Below are 18,489 nucleotides of genomic sequence, written 5' to 3' on the forward strand. Positions count from 1 at the left end.
ACTAACGGTTTTGTGCATGCTGGGAGTGTTTGCCCATAGTTCTTCTCTGTCAGTCCGCAGCATACCTGTCATGTCATATATCACGTAATGTCTCTGACTTTATGTGGCTCCATGTCTCTGTAAATGCATTTCATTGTTGCTCTGCTGACAGGGATTGTGAATAAGTATACTTACAGTATGCCAAGAAAAACATCAGAAGCACTAAATTATACAAATACTATGTGTTTGATGTCCAAGCGCCTATTCAAATTCATGTTGAATTCTAAAACATTCCTGTGATCACAGGTGGAGCACTAAATGAGGCTCTATAGACCCATTTCACGGGGGCCATTTTGTGCCAAAAAGGCAGGATAAACACAGGTGCAAGCAACACACTAATGAGGGTTTCCAAATTCCAATCATGGAAGTTGGAAACCCTCATTAGGGTTTTGCTTGCACCTGTGTTTACCCTGCCTTTTCGACACAAAATGGCCCCCGTGAGAAGGGTCCATTGGCTGAGCACGTGTATGCAGATTTTCAGTGTGCTGATGCAAGTAGATGAGTGGCTAAGCCAATGAGAATCCCGTTAGCGGGCCAAGCCTGTGTGAACTAGAGCTGTATGTTAAAGACTATTTTCTTGTTCAGTCAGTAAAACTATTGAATCTAATGTGCTGGTCTGCTGGAGCTAAATGTTCTACATTTGTTTTGAATGAAATATTAGATTAAATATGAACAGCCTCTAATGTCTTGCCTTCATGAGAAAGACCAAATGTATTTTAAATATCTGCTTTATTGTTTTGTATTTTTATATACCGCCTTTCATGTGCCTGGAGCACTACTGTAATATGGACTAGCCTTTTCTGTGGTGCAAAAATATTAAATAAATGGTTGGAATTTTATATGGTGTCAAACTGCACAAAATACTTATTAATCTATTTGTCTTTTGGTCTTCTAAAAGTAGGAGTACCAACAGGTTTTTGTGTGTGTTTTCATGTCACTCATGGTATAAAAAAAAATGTGAACCATAAATGAATAATCACAGCAGCAGCATGCTGCATTTATTATTTCTGTTTTCCCAACACTCACACCCCCAGTGGACGGCTGGCTTGTTTGTAGACTTCGCACAGCAATAGTTTGACGGCATTTCTGTTGATGGACTGTTTAATTCATATTTTCACAACACTTACTGTACATTAACCAAACATTGAGGAAGTCTCAATTTTCTAACCTATACATCAAATATGTCAGCACAGTAGTCTTTCTAACCAAGTCAGTATAATATAATACAGATCACAGGCACTTGGTGGTGGTGGTGTTCCAGCACAGGTATTCACAGACTGTGTGGCTAGTCTCTATGGCAAACACATCCACATGAAAAAGGTTGCCTTCCTTCATCAACTGATTTAAGGCACTTGGAAGCAACATGTAACATGAGTAGATGGAGTTACTGTAAAGGCACTTGATGTGCTACTTGTTGGGTTTCCTGTGATAATTATAACCATTCACTATAACTTCAGTTGGTCAAAAAACACATCAAGGAGGGAGCGATCATCTGGTGAAACTTAACCTATCGTTTATGTATTTTGATTGATTGATTGATTGATCATCATTTATTTTCTTGGTAGAGACTGCAGAGTGCTAGCATGAAATTTCAATCCAGAGAATTCACTGCGATGTAATAGAATTGCAGGTGCTACAATTATTTTAGTGTTAGGACAATTCAAAGTCAGCGAATAAAACAGATCTTAGATTATCTTGCTTAGCGGAAACCAACATTTTGATGCACAAGTTACAGTATACTGATTTGTATAAATTATGTATTTTTTTAAATAAATTATTGAGCTTAATTTCATGCATACTATATGTATTTGAGTTCACGGAAGCTTTTGTAACAGTTCAATATTTCTCAGGAGCCAGAATTCTTTCCTGATTGGTCTTTGCTGTTGAGTTTCTGCTCAGAAAGGCATCCTTGTAGCTTTTCTTACAGCATGTTCATGATACACGTTACATACATGTTCATGATACACGGGCAACATTTTGAGGCAACGCCGATGGTCAATTAAATCATCACTTGTTGCAACAATTACACTTTTATTACTTTGACTTTCAAGTTTCCTGAGTGTTATTGTCTAAACTGCTGAATTTCCAGCACAGGTTTCATACACTTTCTGTAATAAAACATCTAAAAGCCAAAATCTTATCAGATGGGGAACTCTGGGACAAAATCATATCAAATGGGTCTCCATGGTCTAATTTGTGTCAGTTTAGTTCACTGACAAGAAAGTTTGAGAACCACTGCGCTATACACTACCAGTCACATTCACGTTTGTCATTTTCTAACTTATCATACCACCTTGCTTAAGTTGCCAAAGCTAGCCTGCTGAAATTCCATCAAGGCGTTCCTGAGATATTGCGTTAACGAGCTAGAAAATGGCCTTTGTGAGGTCACAGTGTCCTTGAACTTTGACCATTCAAATCTAATCAGTTCATCTTCGAATCCAAGTGGACGTTTGAGCCAAATTTGACAAAATTCCGTCAAGGCGTTCCTGAGATATCGCGTTGACGAACATCGGACGGACAGCTCGGCTATCGCAGGCGGAGGCATAGAAATCGCTCTCAAAGTTGGTGAACAAGCTTGGTAGTAGTTTTGCTAACAAATTATGAGTATTTAGTGATCCGAAAACTGATGTTTGTCCTTTCACCAGCCAGTGTCACAAATGTCTGCATCCCGAGTGGTAAAGCCGTGATTTTAAACGCGTGTCCCATTCTAATATCGTAGCTATCCCACAGCAAATGTAATACAACCAGCACGCACGGCCCAGTTCCATCGTCTCAGAGCCTGAGCTTCAGGAGTGTGGCGTTTAGATGATGACACTCCGTCTGCATTGTGCTGTCAAGCAGGTTAGCGCTTGTTCTGCCGAGTCGCGTCAAAATGCTGTGAAGGTTGCTGCTGTGAAGCGTGGCCTGCAGTGTAGGTTGCTGCTGTGAAGCGTGGCCTGCAGTGTAGGTTGCTGCTGTGAAGCGTGGCCTGCAGTGTAGGTTGCTGCTGTGAAGCGTGGCCTGCAGTGTAGGTTGCTGCTGTGAAGCGTGGCCTGCAGTGTAGGTTGCTGCTGTGAAGCGTGGCCTGCAGTGTAGGTTGCTGCTGTGAAGCGTGGCCTGCAGTGTAGGTTGCTGCTGTGAAGCGTGGCCTGCAGTGTAGGTTGCTGCTGTGAAGCGTGGCCTGCAGTGTAGGTTGCTGCTGTGAAGCGTGGCCTGCAGTGTAGGTTGCTGCTGTGAAGCGTGGCCTGCAGTGTAGGTTGCTGCTGTGAAGCGTGGCCTGCAGTGTAGGTTGCTGCTGTGAAGCGTGGCCTGCAGTGTAGGTTGCTGCTGTGAAGCGTGGCCTGCAGTGTAGGTTGCTGCTGTGAAGCGTGGCCTGCAGTGTAGGTTGCTGCTGTGAAGCGTGGCCTGCAGTGTAGGTTGCTGCTGTGAAGCGTGGCCTGCAGTGTAGGTTGCTGCTGTGAAGCGTGGCCTGCAGTGTAGGTTGCTGCTGTGAAGCGTGGCCTGCAGTGTAGGTTGCTGCTGTGAAGCGTGGCCTGCAGTGTAGGTTGCTGCTGTGAAGGGTGGCCTGCAGATTAGCAGTGGAGCAGTTCTTCATAGCAGGTCCTAGTTGTTGTTTAGCGGCACCTCTTTATTCCCATAGCTTGAGCCTCTGTCAATCTCAGTCTGGCCAATCATCCAGCACACACCCAGGGAAGCTGAGGAGGAACGATGAAGAAAGAGTACGTTTAGCCGGCATGACTACAACAAATGACAAGAAGTGCTCAGTCTTTTTTTTGATCATGTAAATGGTAAAATGGTAAATGGCCTGCATTGATATAGCGCTTTTATCCAAAGCGCTTTACAAGGTCCATTCACCCATTCACACACCGATGGTGGCAGGCTGCCACTTGGCAATTTGGGGTTCAGTATCTTGCCCAAGGACACTTCGACATGCAGACTGGCGCCCCGGTCATGTACTGTCATTTGTTATTTTCACAGTACATTTCCTTTTGAATTGTACATTTCTCATTACATAATGATAATGGGAAACCCCCCCCCCCCTCCCTTTTTTTAATTGAGGTTTTTCGGATTTGCCCCCCCCGTTTCCCCCCTAGTTGTGTACTTGGCCAATTCCCCCTGCTGTCCCGGTCGTTGCTCCACCCCCTCTGCCGAGTTGTAGACTAGCACATGCTTCCTCCAATACATGCCAGCCGCTTCTTTTCACCTGAAAGAAGAGAGGTTTCACCGGCAGGACATGGTGTGTGGGAGGATCACGCTATTCCCCCCAGTTCCCCTCCCCCCGAAGAGGCACTCCGATCGACCAGAGGAGGCGCTAGTGCAGCAACCAGGACCACTAATCCGGCTTCCCACCCGCAGACATGGCCATTTGTGCCTGTATGGATGCCCGACCATACCCGAAGGTAAGATGGGGGTTCGAACCTGCAACCCTCGTATTGGTAGGCAGGGAAATCTACCGAAATCTACCTATCTAAAATGGAAAATAGCTATATATAGCGTTGTATGAATGCAAGCAACCTGCATAGCAGAGAGCCACCGAGGCCACCAGGGGGAGCAGGGATCCAGAGCTGAGGAGTTGAGCCAGCAGCAGGCAGAGAGGGTAGAGCAGCACGCAGGACCAGAGAAGCCAGTTGAGCAGGGCCCAGGGCCGGCGAGGGGTGCTCACCACAGGGCCGGGGAAACGGCCCGTCTGCCTGTACTGCTCCTGGAAGCTGTCCTGTGGAAACATTCACACACACCACTGACACACAGGGCCAGAGATGGAAAAGGTACACACGCGCTTTACTGAAGCAGAAGTACAAAAATAAAAGAAGTATTTCTACCAGCCGTTTTCTTTGCAAATCTAACTGAACCTCGTTCAACATCATATTCATATCATTCGAAGACTATTCACCTGAAAAGATCCCCTCCAAACATATTTTAAGATGTATAAAGACTATACTTAGATTGATAATTTGTGTGATATGGTTTTCCCAACGAAAAAGTGCACATAATGCGTGAAAGCTGGGGAGAATGCGAGACGAGAGAGAAACAGACGTTACATCTTTTTTGTCTGTCGTGCATTAAAACTAGAGTAGAATGTACAGATATTTGTGTTAAAATGTAGGGAGTAAAAGGAAAAAGTTGTCGGAAAAATAAATACTCAGTAAAGTACAGATACCCGAAAGTCCTACTTAATAAGTACAGTCACGGAGTATTTGTACATTGTTCTACTCTTAGAGAGGCAGACCTGGCATATATTTTTCACAACATGCTTTGCTGTAACGTTAATATGTTGAAACAAAAGTTCTCTCTTAATTATAGAGAGAAATGGGCAAACGACATATGGTCTAAACCTAAGCTTAGATCATATGTTCAGATGAAGCAGCCTTTTGGTCCTGAGCCCTATGTCACTTCCTTTCTAAGCAGAAACCAGAGGTCTTTATGTGCTCAGCTGAGAATTGGTATCCTGCCTTTTGCCATTGAAGTAGGGCGGTTCACAGCTATACCAGAAGAGAACAGCATATGCAATGTCTGTGATCTAAAGGATGTTGAAAATGAGTTTCATCTTATGTTTTATTGTACTCTATATGATGATTTGAGGATTTCCTTATTTGATGAAATGCAAATGCAAAAAGCTGAGCTCTTCTGGGCAGATGACGGCCAGAAGTTGGAGTGGCTGTTTAAGACTGAGGTATTTAAGACTGCCAACTTTATTTCTATGGCCTGGAATAGAAGGCAAGCCATGCTGTCTCTAGAATTATAAGTGCTAGCAGGAAACGCAATTAAATCGGATCAAATTTTATCGCCTGGCGTTTGCATGTTCTCCCCGTGTTCGTGTGGGTTTTCCTCCGGGTGCATTTGGTTTAATGGGATTAACATGACCTTGATTATTATGATTGATTGATTATTGTAATATTGATTTTTAAAGCATATCGCCCAGGCCTAGACTACCCTCACTGCCACAGTGAAATGCAAAACATTCGAAATGTCAGTTGCTGCCTTCCTACACGTTACTTATCAGTGTGTCTTTTCGTTACCAGAATAAGCAATGAGAAAAGCCACAGACAGGTCTCTCTGAGTCCATTTACACCTGGCATTAATATGCATTTTCTGTGATCAGATTGCAATCAGATTGTGTTTTATCACTTGAAAGTACAGGTGTAAACACCCCCAAAACGCATTGAAGAAGGATTGCAATCTGATCGGCCAAACCACCTCCGGAGGTGGTCAGGGATGCATTGTGTACACATTGAACACAAGTGTAAATGCAATGTGTCCTCTCAAACTGGATACAGCAACTTTATGCGCATTGAGAGGGCAAACGATTGCAGAAAATGATTGTTAACGCCAGGTGTAAATGGAATCAGGCTGAAGTGATAAAATACAATCTGATTGCAATCTGATGGCAGAAAACGCATGTTAACGCCAGGTGTAAATGGCCTCATTGAAGCCTCCAAAACGAGCCTAGAGTCTGTTAGAAACTGTGTACAGTGACAGTCTGCGTCCAGTCTCCACAGTCTAACCTTCTCCTGGTAGAGCTTGTGCAGCCAAGCAGCGCACTCCGCCTCGCCCTCTGGGACGGCCTCTAGGGGGAGTCTCCTGTTGGCAAATGGGAAGTCAGATCTCGGAGAACTCCTAATTGCACCAGTCATGGCAGAGACAGCAGACAAACATCACAACAACACAGATACTCTGAAAGGTTGAACCTTTACTCAGCGACGTAGAATACTCTCTCGTACGTACCTTACGTACAGATCGGCGTGATATTTCTTCCCGTTGACTCCCAGCAGGGTTGGAACCTCGTTGTTTCTGAAGTTCAGAGTGGAGTCGTATATCGCTGCGACTACACAGCAGTAATAGAGCGAAGCAACAGTTACCAAAACTGTACAACTCACTTGATTTGCACATCCGCGTGGCAAAGAAACAGCCTTCTCCTCGTATGCGATACTGACTGGCAGCCATATGCAGGGTTCCCACACATTTTCATAGATAAAATGTCAAAACTTTTTCAAAGACTTTTCAAAGTTTTCATGAATCCAGGATAAAAGCTTCTGTAATCATTTCATTTTCATTTCTCACCTTTTCCTCGCAGATTTTGGACAGTGACCCAGAAGCCCTTGGTCCGGGGCAGGAGGTGATGCTTCAGTTTGGGCAAGCCTTTTTTCTCGGCCACCTGCATGCTGATCTGGTGCTTCTTGGCCGACCCGTGACCTACTGAATCGTGAGTGACCATAAAACATTTGGTTTGCGCAAGAACAAAAAATAACAATGGGGGGGAGGAAATCGAATTTTCGATTATTATTATTATTTTGTTTTTTGCTCAAACTGAATGTCAGATTTCTGAGAAAAAAGTCAGCAAACTGTTACATGTGACATCACTGATGATGTTCCCGATGTTGTACCGGAATTTGAATGTCTCGGGTCCCTATATTTTTGTCACATCAAAGTGGGGTCACAAGCCAAAACAGGTTGGGAACCCCTGCAGTAGATATTTAACAATATATTGTGTAATTTACCATGCTGCCTGGTGGTTTCCCGCTGCGTTGAGACTCTTGATAATGGCAAAGCTGTCAGTGGATATTTTGGTTGCGTCGTAGCGCGCTAAAGCACAGCAACGAGAGAAACTGCTCGGCCTCTTGTCCCCCAGCTGACGAACACCGACTGTCAACTGCTTAGCCACCCGACCGTTCTATAAGACGGAGAGGAATGACAGGCTTGATTAGAGGGCAAGTGCGTGAGGAAAAATCATAGAAAATAGGGACTGACGGAGAATGTGTGTATGAAACAGATCATCTGTGTCAGAGAAGAAGAACAGAGGGCTGAAAGAGTCCAAGTCAAATAATATAGTAGGATCATGATCATGGCTTCTCCTCACCGTGTCTCTGTCCTTGGTCAGTCTCTCCTCCAGCTCCAGGGCCAGTTGATTAAGCCAATGCTGTACCTATACAGAAATCATCAAATTATCAACATCAACATATGGCACAACTCACAATAAACCAATACAAAGTAACAATTATTATTGCAAGGGTGTGACTCTGAGCACTGTCTAGATTACATTCTTCCATTGTTTCTTCATCATGAGACAGAGTGACTTTTTAGTCAGAGATGCTCTGGTGTACTACAGGGGAAAGAGAAGGACTGAACACTGATTTTGTTGCTGTTTTTCCAATCTATAGTACAGAGTGTTATGCAGTATGGAATTAGGGCATGATATAGTTGTCTCTCTGTTCAGCTTAAAACTTGACTGGGTAGGCCGATACGTATCTGCTCAAAAATCATGGGTCAAACGCTTGAGTCAAATTTTCAAGCGGCGTACACTAAAAGAATGTTTTCACTGGCAGGCGATATTACGTCTGACACAGCCCATATTTTATTTGAACAATATCAGCTTCTGCCATCAAACAAAAGATTTAGACTAGTCCCTCAGGCTCGGCTGAACCCACAGACTGCAAAACTCTTTTGATCCCCAGTCTGTCAAACTGCTAAATCAGTCTGTCAAACTGTGGGCCACTTCTGGCAAAGATGTGGCTCAAAATAGAGATCCTTATTAGGATTCACATTTTAAAGAAAGAAAGAAAGTGTTTTGTGGCATACAGGTGCAGCAGAGGTTACATCTCACTAGCACTTACAGTGTGAGGTCTGCCTTGCCGTGAGACTCTCGTACTCGTGCCACCTGGAGATCCGGGCACAGCTTCTTTGCATCATCTGCCCACATGTTCCTGGTGACGCCATGGGCTCTGGCCTTGTAACTCACCGCTATTATGCTAATGGAGAAAGATGTTAGATTAGCTTAGATGTTAGACATATAGTGAGAGAAGTGAGAGAGGAAGCAGATGAGTTACCAACACAGAGACAGTGATTTAAATGATCCATGCAGCTGAACAGTCACTATCTGGAGTGAGTGAGTGAGTGAGTGAGCGAGCGAGCGAGCGTGCGTGCGTGCGTGTGAGAGAGAGAGAGAGAGAGAGGGAGGGAGAGAGAGAGCGAGAGAGATTGAGAGAGTAAGTGAAGGAGCTGTTACAAAGTACTGGTAAGTTCCTATGTAACAGACATTATGTATCCCCTTTTTTAGAGAAAGTTCATGCGCTAAACCACTAGGAAGACAGAGACTGGTGCTCAACAGTTGAGGAACCACAGTAGTAGCATCAGAAGGAGAATACTGGAGCACTCAGGTCGTCTTTAGATGGTTTATTATAAGGTGCAGATCAAACACTGACGTTTCGACACAGTCTTCTAAGTGTCTTCTTCAGAGGGACCCTTCAGAGGGTTCTTCAGAGGGACCCTTCAGAAGGTTCTTCAGAGGGACCCTTCAGAGGGTTCTTCAGAGGGACCCTTCAGAGGGTCCCAATGAAGGGTCCCTCTGAAGAAGACTTAAGTGTCGAAACGTCAGTGTTTGATCTGCACCTTATAATAAACCATCTAAAGACGACCTGATTGCTCCAGTATTCTCCTTCTGATTATGTTTACTGTTTACTTTGTTGTTAGATCAGTTATATATTTTGTTGATTGTCCTGCAAGCAATACTTTGGCGATTTTGTTATAACATACATGCCAATAAAGCTAATTGAACTGACTGAGAGAGAGAGAGAGAGAGAGAGAGAGAGAGAGAGAGAGAGAGAGAGAGAGAGAGAGAGAGAGAGAGAGAGAGAGAGAGAGAGATCTTTTCAGGACTGATGCTATGATGACCATACAGTGAGCAATGAGCATGTCTGTGTGTAGAAACTCACCCGCCTCCCTTCCACGTCTTGTACTGAGCCACCACGCAGGCAGTGTTCCTCAGCGCTGGGTTCAGCCTCTGCTCCACCTGCACGTAGAAACAGTCCATGTCCACCAGCGCCACCACCCTCTCCTGCCCGTACTCCATCACCGCGTCTGAGCCGAGGAGGAGAGTCAACCACGTGGACATAGGAATAATGGATGTTTCGCTGTGAACTCACGTTCAGCACACACAAAATAATATTCACGAATCGATCATAAGTTGCATCCTGCTCGTTTGGCTTCGTATTTCGCGGAAGTTCGATGTATGTAAACGTCATCATAAAGCGACAAGACTATTAGACCAAAGAGTATAGACAGGAAGAGCAACGAGGTATTTTTTACAACAGCGCTCCCGCCATCTTGGCCCGAACCATGACAACCAATCAGAGGTAGCATAGTCTCTCCAAAATGGCAGATTTGCTGTGCGCTGATGTTGAACAATGAACACCGTCAGTTCTCATTAATAATAAAATATATTTGATTATGACACTGTCAACCAACTATCTACAGGCTGGATTTTTCCATGATTGGAAATTCTAGTGTCAAAGTCTTTTGTGGCTAAGAAGACCATTGACTGTAAGTGGAGTATTTTGGTATTGAGTAGATGGTGTCAAACAAGTCATGTATTATGTGGGAAAAAAAGTGAGAATTTGAGATTTTCATTTTTTGAAATTTCCATAGAACTCTCCCAATATAACTTTTTGAATTGTTGCGTGTGGCCATGGACGGTGCATAATAAACTTCACACATGGTGGGATAACAACTGATCAGCGGGATATATTTGCCACAACACATTAGCTCTCATGCTATATTGCTTAAGTATTACTATACTACGATGCATCATATAGTTTTCTCTTGCCGTTTTCTAAGCAAAATGTAGTTGGTAAAGGATACTTTCTAACTCGAGATCTGTACCTGGCAAAAAATGATTAGGAGAATGAATCGTCTTAACTGCACATGACTTTGTTGGTGATGATGGGTTCATACAGACATTACAAAAATGAAATTCAATGTCTTTCAAGTACTTTTTCCAAGGACTTTTTTTTATTTTTCAATGACTTAATGCAAAGCAAAGAATTCATTTTCAAATGTAAACTTGCCCCAAAGGGGGCATAACATTTGCATTATATTACGGATTATGTCTTTAACAATTCAATTTTACTCTCAATCCTGTGAATAATATTGAGTATGTACTAAAAGGGTGTCTACAGGACAAACAGTTAAATTTAATACTTTTTAAAGATCTTTTTGATATCAACTTTGGTCAAAATATAAGATGGTGGTGGACAGTGTTATGTGGTTCATTTGAAATTCAAGGACTTTTAAGTACCTTGTTTTAAAAGGGGGCTATATTTTCAAGGTATTCCAGGACTTGGAATTTCCCCCCCTCAAAAGCAAAATCCAAGCACTTCCAACTCCAAGCCCCTTGGCAGAACCCTGATAACACCTACCTGAATTCTACACAGATTCATTGACATGTGTCTTTTCAGACCATTAAATAGTCTAATAAAGATGTCTGACTCTGTATAGGGCTATATATACCTGGATAAGTTAGGGAACCTGGCTTGTGGGGAACACTGGAAGAGCTAATCAACATTTTGCTTCATCACTTCATTCTTCTGGAAAATCCATTCCTGTACAGTGTTGCCAGATTTGGCGGTTTCCTGCCTAATGGGCTGATTTGGATTGCATTGTGTGTGTGTGTGTGTGGGGGGGGGGGGGGGGGGGGGGGGTCTTGGATGGGATTACACTTTCACGGATACATTTTAAAAAGGTTTCCATGACTTTTTAATGATCGATAATAGAATTTCCATGTAATGTGACTCTGAATCAATACCAGAAATTATTACTATGGACAAATAGGACACAGCTGCTCTTTATATTGGTCTTTAGTGTCACTGCATCATGGAAGCTGTTCAACCAAAACAGGAATTTCAATTTTACATAAAGATAAAGATATTAATATATACCGGTGTATATATATATATACATATACATACATACACATATACTGTATACAAGAAGTACTAAAATAGACATAATTATTAGACTTAGACGTGAGCTACGTTAACGTCAACAGCTACAGAGAATAAATTTGCAGTTATTTTACATTACATGGAAGGTTATCCACGGGAAGATCGCTGTAACAATTTCATTACACACAACATTTCATGACTTGTATTCCTACACTTTCAAGGATTTTACTAATTCCATGACTTTTCCAGGCCTGGAAAACAAGATTTTGAAATCCCATGACTTTTCCAGGTTTTCCATGGAACCTTGAACTAAACGTTTAGTCTTTTGTGTGGATTTTCATGTAAAATGGTAAATGGCCTTTTATATATATTTATATAGCGCTTTACAATCAGTAGGTATATTCACCCATTCATACACAGCAATTTGGTGTTCTTGCCCAAGGACACTTTGACATGCAGACTGGAGGAAGTGGGAATATGAACCACCAACCTCCTTTTTCCAAAGCGATTAATGGACGACCCACTACCTCCTGAGCTACAGCTGCCCCAAAATGGGTCTCTTCAAGTCTCCTTCACAACCAAAGCCTTTACCACAGACAGACTGCGCAATTAAATTGTTTAACTCGTGTGTTGGACTATCATGTGTTTCTTCAAGCTGTCTTTATGAGTAAAGCCTTTACCACAGAGTGAGCAATTAAATTGTTTATCTCCTGTGTGGACTATCATGTGTCTCTTCAAGTCCCCTTTATGACCAAAACCTTTACCACACACTGAGCAAGAAAATGGTTTATCTCCTGTGTGGACTATCATGTGTGTCATTAAGTGGTCTTGACGAGTAAAACCTTTACCACAGAATGAGCAGTTCAATTGATAATCCCCTGTGTGTGGACTATCATGTGTTTCTTCAAGCTGTCTTTACGAGTAAAGCCTTTACCACAGACTGAGCAATTCAATTGTTGATCTCCTGTGTGGACTATCATGTGTCTCTTCAAGTGTGATTCATTACCAAATCTTTTACCACAAACTGAGCAGCTGAAGTGTTTCTTCCTAAGAACTTCACTGTTTTTCTGTGAGTATAAACCTGACTGGGATTCACTATTTTCCATCCATGTCTCATCATTGTCTTCAGTCTCAGAAGAGTCTGAAGTTTTGTCATCACTAGTTGATTGTGAATTACTAGCTGGATATAAGTATATAAGATCTAAGTTCCTGGCTGGTTCTGATACTCCACAGTCCTCTTCATCAGCTTCTGTTTTCATCTGTTCAGTTGAGGAGCAGCTGGCTAGAGGCTCTGCCTCTCTGTTCTCCTCAGACTGGCTTTGATGAAGCTGTGAGGACTGAGGTTTCTCTTCCTCGTATTCACTCTTCACAGGGACAGCAGTGAATGGGAACTCGGTGATATCAGCCTTCTCCAGCCATTGAAGCTGCTCTGCCTCTTTAATGTGTGGGGTCTCTGGGTCCTCCTGAAGCTGCTCTCCCTCCTGTTCCTCTTTAATGTGTGGGTGCTCTGGGTCCTCATGAAGCTGCTCTCCCTCCTGACTGGTCCATAGTTCCTCCTGTTCCTCTTTCATGTTTGGGGGCTCTGGGTCCTCCTGACCGATGCAGAGTTCCTCTTTAATTTGTGGGTGCTCTGGGTCCTCCTGGTGCAGATGTAACGCCCTGTAAAAGGGCGATATGTGTGGAAAGAATTGAATGGCGATGCTTTCCTCAGATCAAATGTATTTTGTCTTTAACACTTTGAGTGCCACGGCCCTTGGGCAAAAGGTGCTGTACTGTGCCACATAGGCCGCAATGCATTTTAATATAGCCATATCATTTTTTGTGTTCCTCTTATATGGACAACCAATAGCCTCAATGAAACTTTGAACCCTTCTGTTTCATTTAAAAAAAAAACTGTGTTTATAAACCGTTCCATTTTGGAAATACACCCCTCTGAAAAAGAGTGTTTTCGACCGAAAAGAGCATGCTGAACTTAGTTTTTGAGATAATCACCTCTTTATGTTAGAAAGGCGACAGAATGAATTCTGCTTTGAGTTCGAGCCTGCTGCTTGCTGCCTGGGTGTGTGTGTGTCAATGGTTGTATGCTGTTAGTGCCCTGCGTGCCCAACCCCCCTCCTCCCCCTCCTCCGTGATGGGAGGAGTCGAGTGTCTCCGCTGCGGTTTGCTCTGTTTGATCTGATTCTGCACTGAAAAGTCCGCTGCCTGCATCCCCCGCTCCTTCACAGCGTGTCCTCGGCTCCCAGCCGAGAACAATGTAACCCCTCAGAAAGACGCCGCTGTCGCCGTGTCGGCAACTAAATCATATGGATGGACCATAGCAGCGGGCACGGATGGGGCTCAACCGTGGCAGCAGATGACTGCTTTTCACAGGCACAGCCAAGTAACGTTATGCTTGAAGCATATCAATGGCGATTTCCGTTTCCTCATGACTTCTTCTCTCTTTTCTCCTGGCCTCTGTCTAATCGGGAGGGCACTGTCGCCACCTAAGGGTTCTGTAAAATAAGCTAGACACATTCAACAGCTCCCATATTGTAAGAGGCGATGTAAGAGGCTTAGATCGACATTCCCCCGTCAAAATATGAATTTGGAGTTATTGACGCCATTTGGCGTCGCTGGCAGTCTACGGTAAATTTCTCTTGACGCCATATGGCGTCGCTGGCACTCAATGTGTTAAAGGAACACTCCGCCCATTTTCAACCAGCTTTGTATCATTAGAACATCAGTAGTATATCAGAAAACTGTAAACTGTTTTTAAGTCTGTCATTTAATTTGACAGTTATTGAGTGTTAAAGTGTGGACCATTGACATCACTGGTCCACACTAACTCAAATTAATAACTCATTAACTCAAATCAACTCTCAATAACTGTCAAACTATTCATCATTCATCTAGTTTGACAGTTATTGAGAGTTGATTTGAGTTAATGAGTTATTAATTTGAGTTAGTGTGGACCAGTGATGTCACTGGTCCACACTTTAACACTCAATAACTGTCAAATTAAATGACAGACTTCAAAACAGTTTACAGTTTTCTGATATACTACTGATGTTCTAATGATACAAAGCTGGTTGAAAATGGGCAGAGTGTTCCTTTAAAAGAAATCTATCTCTTTGACCAAGATAACAGTGTTTGAACAAGACTGATACCAGTTTCTAGCCTGATATCAGACTGAATTGTCAACTCGTAACTGGGTTGTCATAATTAATGTTTGAGCTATGGCCACTTCCTTATTGGCTTCAAAGCTCACCCATTGTTTTGGTCGCTTGCTTTCAGCACAACTGTACATGCTACCACCTGTAAACACCAGCAGACAGTCGCTTCACTAGTTTCATTTCTAGTGAAACTGTAAGCTAAGATGAGCCTTGATGAAGTTTGTTCTACTGTCAAATCAATTTGAAGGGGAAATACATGTACCGTAAATTCCGGACTATAAGGCGCACCGGTGTATAAGCCGCACCTTCAAAGTTGACTATTTTTTTCTTATATAAGCCGCACCGGACTATAAGCCGCGGGTGTTTTGATGTTTAATTACCATATGTAAGGTTTCGTGCACAGAGGGGATTGTCGGGAAAGAGATGGCTGTTTGGGGAAGCTCCCATTTATTAACATTTCAACAAAACAAGTTGCATATTTGCATAACGTATTCAAGTGTTACCATTTAGTGCAATAGTAGCTACAGAACATGTACTGTGCTGTGTAAATTTAGGGGTCCTTGGCATGAAAAAGGTTGAAAACCACTGATCTAGGCTACATTATAGCCTACAGTAGTACCATAACAAAAAACAAAGCCTACAGCGCTTGACGAGGCAATATCAATGGCTAAATTAAATGTGTTTTTTTTTAAGTGCAAAATAAAGTGCCTGTAACACGACAGTAAGCGTGTAAGCCTAAAGTTGCAGTAACACCGCTATACGGTAATCAGCCTACCAGAAAAGTCATTAATCCTCGTCTTCATCTTTTAGGCTAAGGTGAAGTACACGGCTGTAACCAGAAAAGTCAAGTCATTAATCCTCATCTTCGTTTTCTTCCTGCGTACTAAAACCACCAAAGTCCTCATCTTCAGTGTCGGAAACGAACAGGCTCAGGGTGGCTTCGTCAGCCACTCTCCTCTCTCCTTCGTTGTCGCTCTCAAAACCAACGAACTCCTCTTCGTCACTGTCGGAATCGAACAGCCTCTGAAGGCCCTCAGCTGTGGCGGCGTCCTCCTCTTCATCACGCAGCAGTCCAGCCTTTCGGAACCCGTTGGTGATCGTGGATGTTTTGACACTCCTCCACGCTGTCAGGATCCACTGGCAAACTTGAGCCTTCAGTCGGATCTGAACGGCACCTCGGCCGTCTGCTCTCTGTGTCAACACCCTGATGCCAAGGTTACGTGCTGCTGCTCGATTTCCTTCTTTCCTTCTTCTTCTCGCCGCCATCGTCGTAACACAGCCGTAACACAGCCATCTTTTGAAGCATGATGTTAGATTACAACGAGCTAGTTGTGTGGCTTAGCCTTCCAAAATGTTGCCGTTAGTTTTTTAGAATGTAATACATAGAATTGGGAATGTTACATTCAATTTCATTCAGACTGTCTTTCAGGCTCAATCCCTGCCATTTTCCCCCCGGAGCGAGGGAGGAGGGAGGGTGTTTTACCGTAGTGGCTGAGAGAGAGTAGTGGCACAGTGCTCCAATCAGGTCGCGAGGCACATTTTTTGCAACATCATCCAATCAGGGTCTCGCTCTCGTAATGTCTGTCTTGCTCTCGTTCTGCCTCATACCAACATCCATAGATTTTGGAGGTTCCCCGAGTGGCCGTTTGCTGAAAAAATCCATAGATAAGCCGCACCGTTATATAAGCCGCAGGGGCCAAAAAAGGCCAAAAAACGGGAAAAAAGCCGCGGCTTATAGTCCGGAATTTACGGTATTTATTTATGGATATTTAATCCATTTCACTTTCAGCTTTGTTTTACCTTGTAGTTTGACAACAACCTCTTTAATATATATCAGTTAGGAATAAATGTATGGATCTTTTCTATGCTAATTCTCAGTTATTAGATGGTATTATGCACTGTAAAGTGACCAGAAAACGGAGAGGGGGAATGAAATAAAGTTAAAGTTATGAGGTGGATTTAAACACTCCACATACTTGAGGTGACCTATTTTATTTTATTTTCTTATATTATATTAATGTTTATTTACCCAGGGAAGGCTCTCAACAACGGCCTTCACCAAGCCAATTATCTCTTTCGAGCTTGTGAAAAAAGAACCTCCTGTCAACAGCAGCAGCCTGTTGCTTCACTGGTTTCATTTCTGGTGAAACGATAAGCCAAGAGGAGGTAACCCTGCTCCCAGGCAGACACAGCACACAGACATCCGACAGCAGCAGTCCAAAGCAGGTGAGTTCTTATTTACAGATCACTTTTTCATTCAGCTCAACATGAATGAGTGGAACATGCTATTCCCATGTTCTTTTTTAGGTTTGTTCTGTTGTAAACTGAATGTGAATTTAAGTCGGTATCTATTTGAAAGAGTTAGTTTGATGTTTTAGGACAGATGGATTCTCCATCATCTACTAAACCACAAAACCTCATTAAAACGTACTTACACAGCAGATTATCCCTGCTCTAGTCACCAGCCTATCAGAACACTTTTAGCTTGTTGAAGCAACACAGACCCACCAATGATAGGCAGGGGAAACAATAGTAATGTTTGATTTTTCATTGAGAACCCACTGCTGGTATCGATACTGTTGCAAATGATTATTGTATCAGTTTTCTTTTTACTATCAATACTGTCGATACCTGTTGCAAATGAGTATCCGTTTCAAATTTGTAGTATTGATACTATCGATACTTTCGACAACCTTAAATTATTCAGCTCTGAGATATATCAGGAATAAATGTATGGATCAAGGATATAAGACTGAATGCATACATGCTGAATGGAAGCAATAACTTTCTTAATCTCCACAGGAGAATGAACATGCCAGGAGGAACCCCGCTTTGCTCTTTCATTCTGCTCCTCGCCCTGACTGCTGTGTCAGCTGTTCAAAAGCTCAACACAATCAACGACTTGAAGAAAATCCACTTTGGCCATTCTGTCCCCAGGCACAGCCTTGTGCTGCTCCACTGGTTTGCAAACACCGTTGACATCGACAATAATGATGTCATACAGCTGACCTTTGAACCAGACTGTGGGGATTATGGCACTCGTCATTACGGCAACTATGAGAGGGTGCTGCCACCACTGCCTCAGGAACAAGGGACCAGGTACGAGTACTACACTCTTGGCAATATCAACCAACCCACCTCCATGGCACTTCCCTCCTATGTCACCGAGTGCCTCCACAACTTGATGGAAAATGGGGAAACAAATAGGGACCGTATCATATTCAGAGTCAGGGAGCTGGACACAGCTTGGTCGACGATAGACCAAGTGTATATCACACAGCATTATGAGTCTTCTCAATCCCAGGGGACCCGGTACGATCCAGCACACACCTACCACATCACTACCAACCTCATGACAGAGATTAGAGAGTTATCTGTGGTGGGAGATGAAAGGAACTCGGTGTATGAGCTCAGAGAGTGGAAGTAACATTAACGATTCCAAATTAAGGGACCTCAGAAACATGTGGGGGGGCCTTGCTTGTCTAGGACTGCTGTTATATATTGTGATTGAAGAAAGGCTTTCCTCAAACCAATCCAGATCTCCAGCATCTCCAGTTTACAGAGATCAACATATAGCCATTGACATTCCTGAAACCAGGCTGAAC

General features: G+C 43.2%; 1 protein-coding gene across 1 annotated transcript; it reads right to left on the minus strand.

Moving 5' to 3' along the window:
- Positions 1–2,089: 2,089 nt before the first annotated feature.
- Positions 2,090–9,862, minus strand: LOC310800419 (1-acyl-sn-glycerol-3-phosphate acyltransferase delta-like; the record flags this gene model as incomplete). The annotated part of the gene is made up of 9 exons (XM_083663018.1): positions 2,090–3,713; positions 4,534–4,732; positions 6,522–6,597; positions 6,742–6,841; positions 7,078–7,209; positions 7,549–7,687; positions 7,874–7,939; positions 8,663–8,762; positions 9,726–9,862. 9 exons carry the CDS (start codon positions 9,860–9,862, stop codon positions 3,622–3,624), a joined length of 1,041 nt encoding a protein of 346 aa, XP_083519144.1. The 3' UTR covers positions 2,090–3,621.
- Between the last annotated feature and the right edge of the window lie 8,627 nt (positions 9,863–18,489).

Source organism: Poromitra crassiceps (assembly GCF_964638095.1).
Source record: "Poromitra crassiceps genome assembly, chromosome: 30".
Taxonomy (NCBI): Eukaryota; Metazoa; Chordata; class Actinopteri; order Beryciformes; family Melamphaidae; genus Poromitra; species Poromitra crassiceps.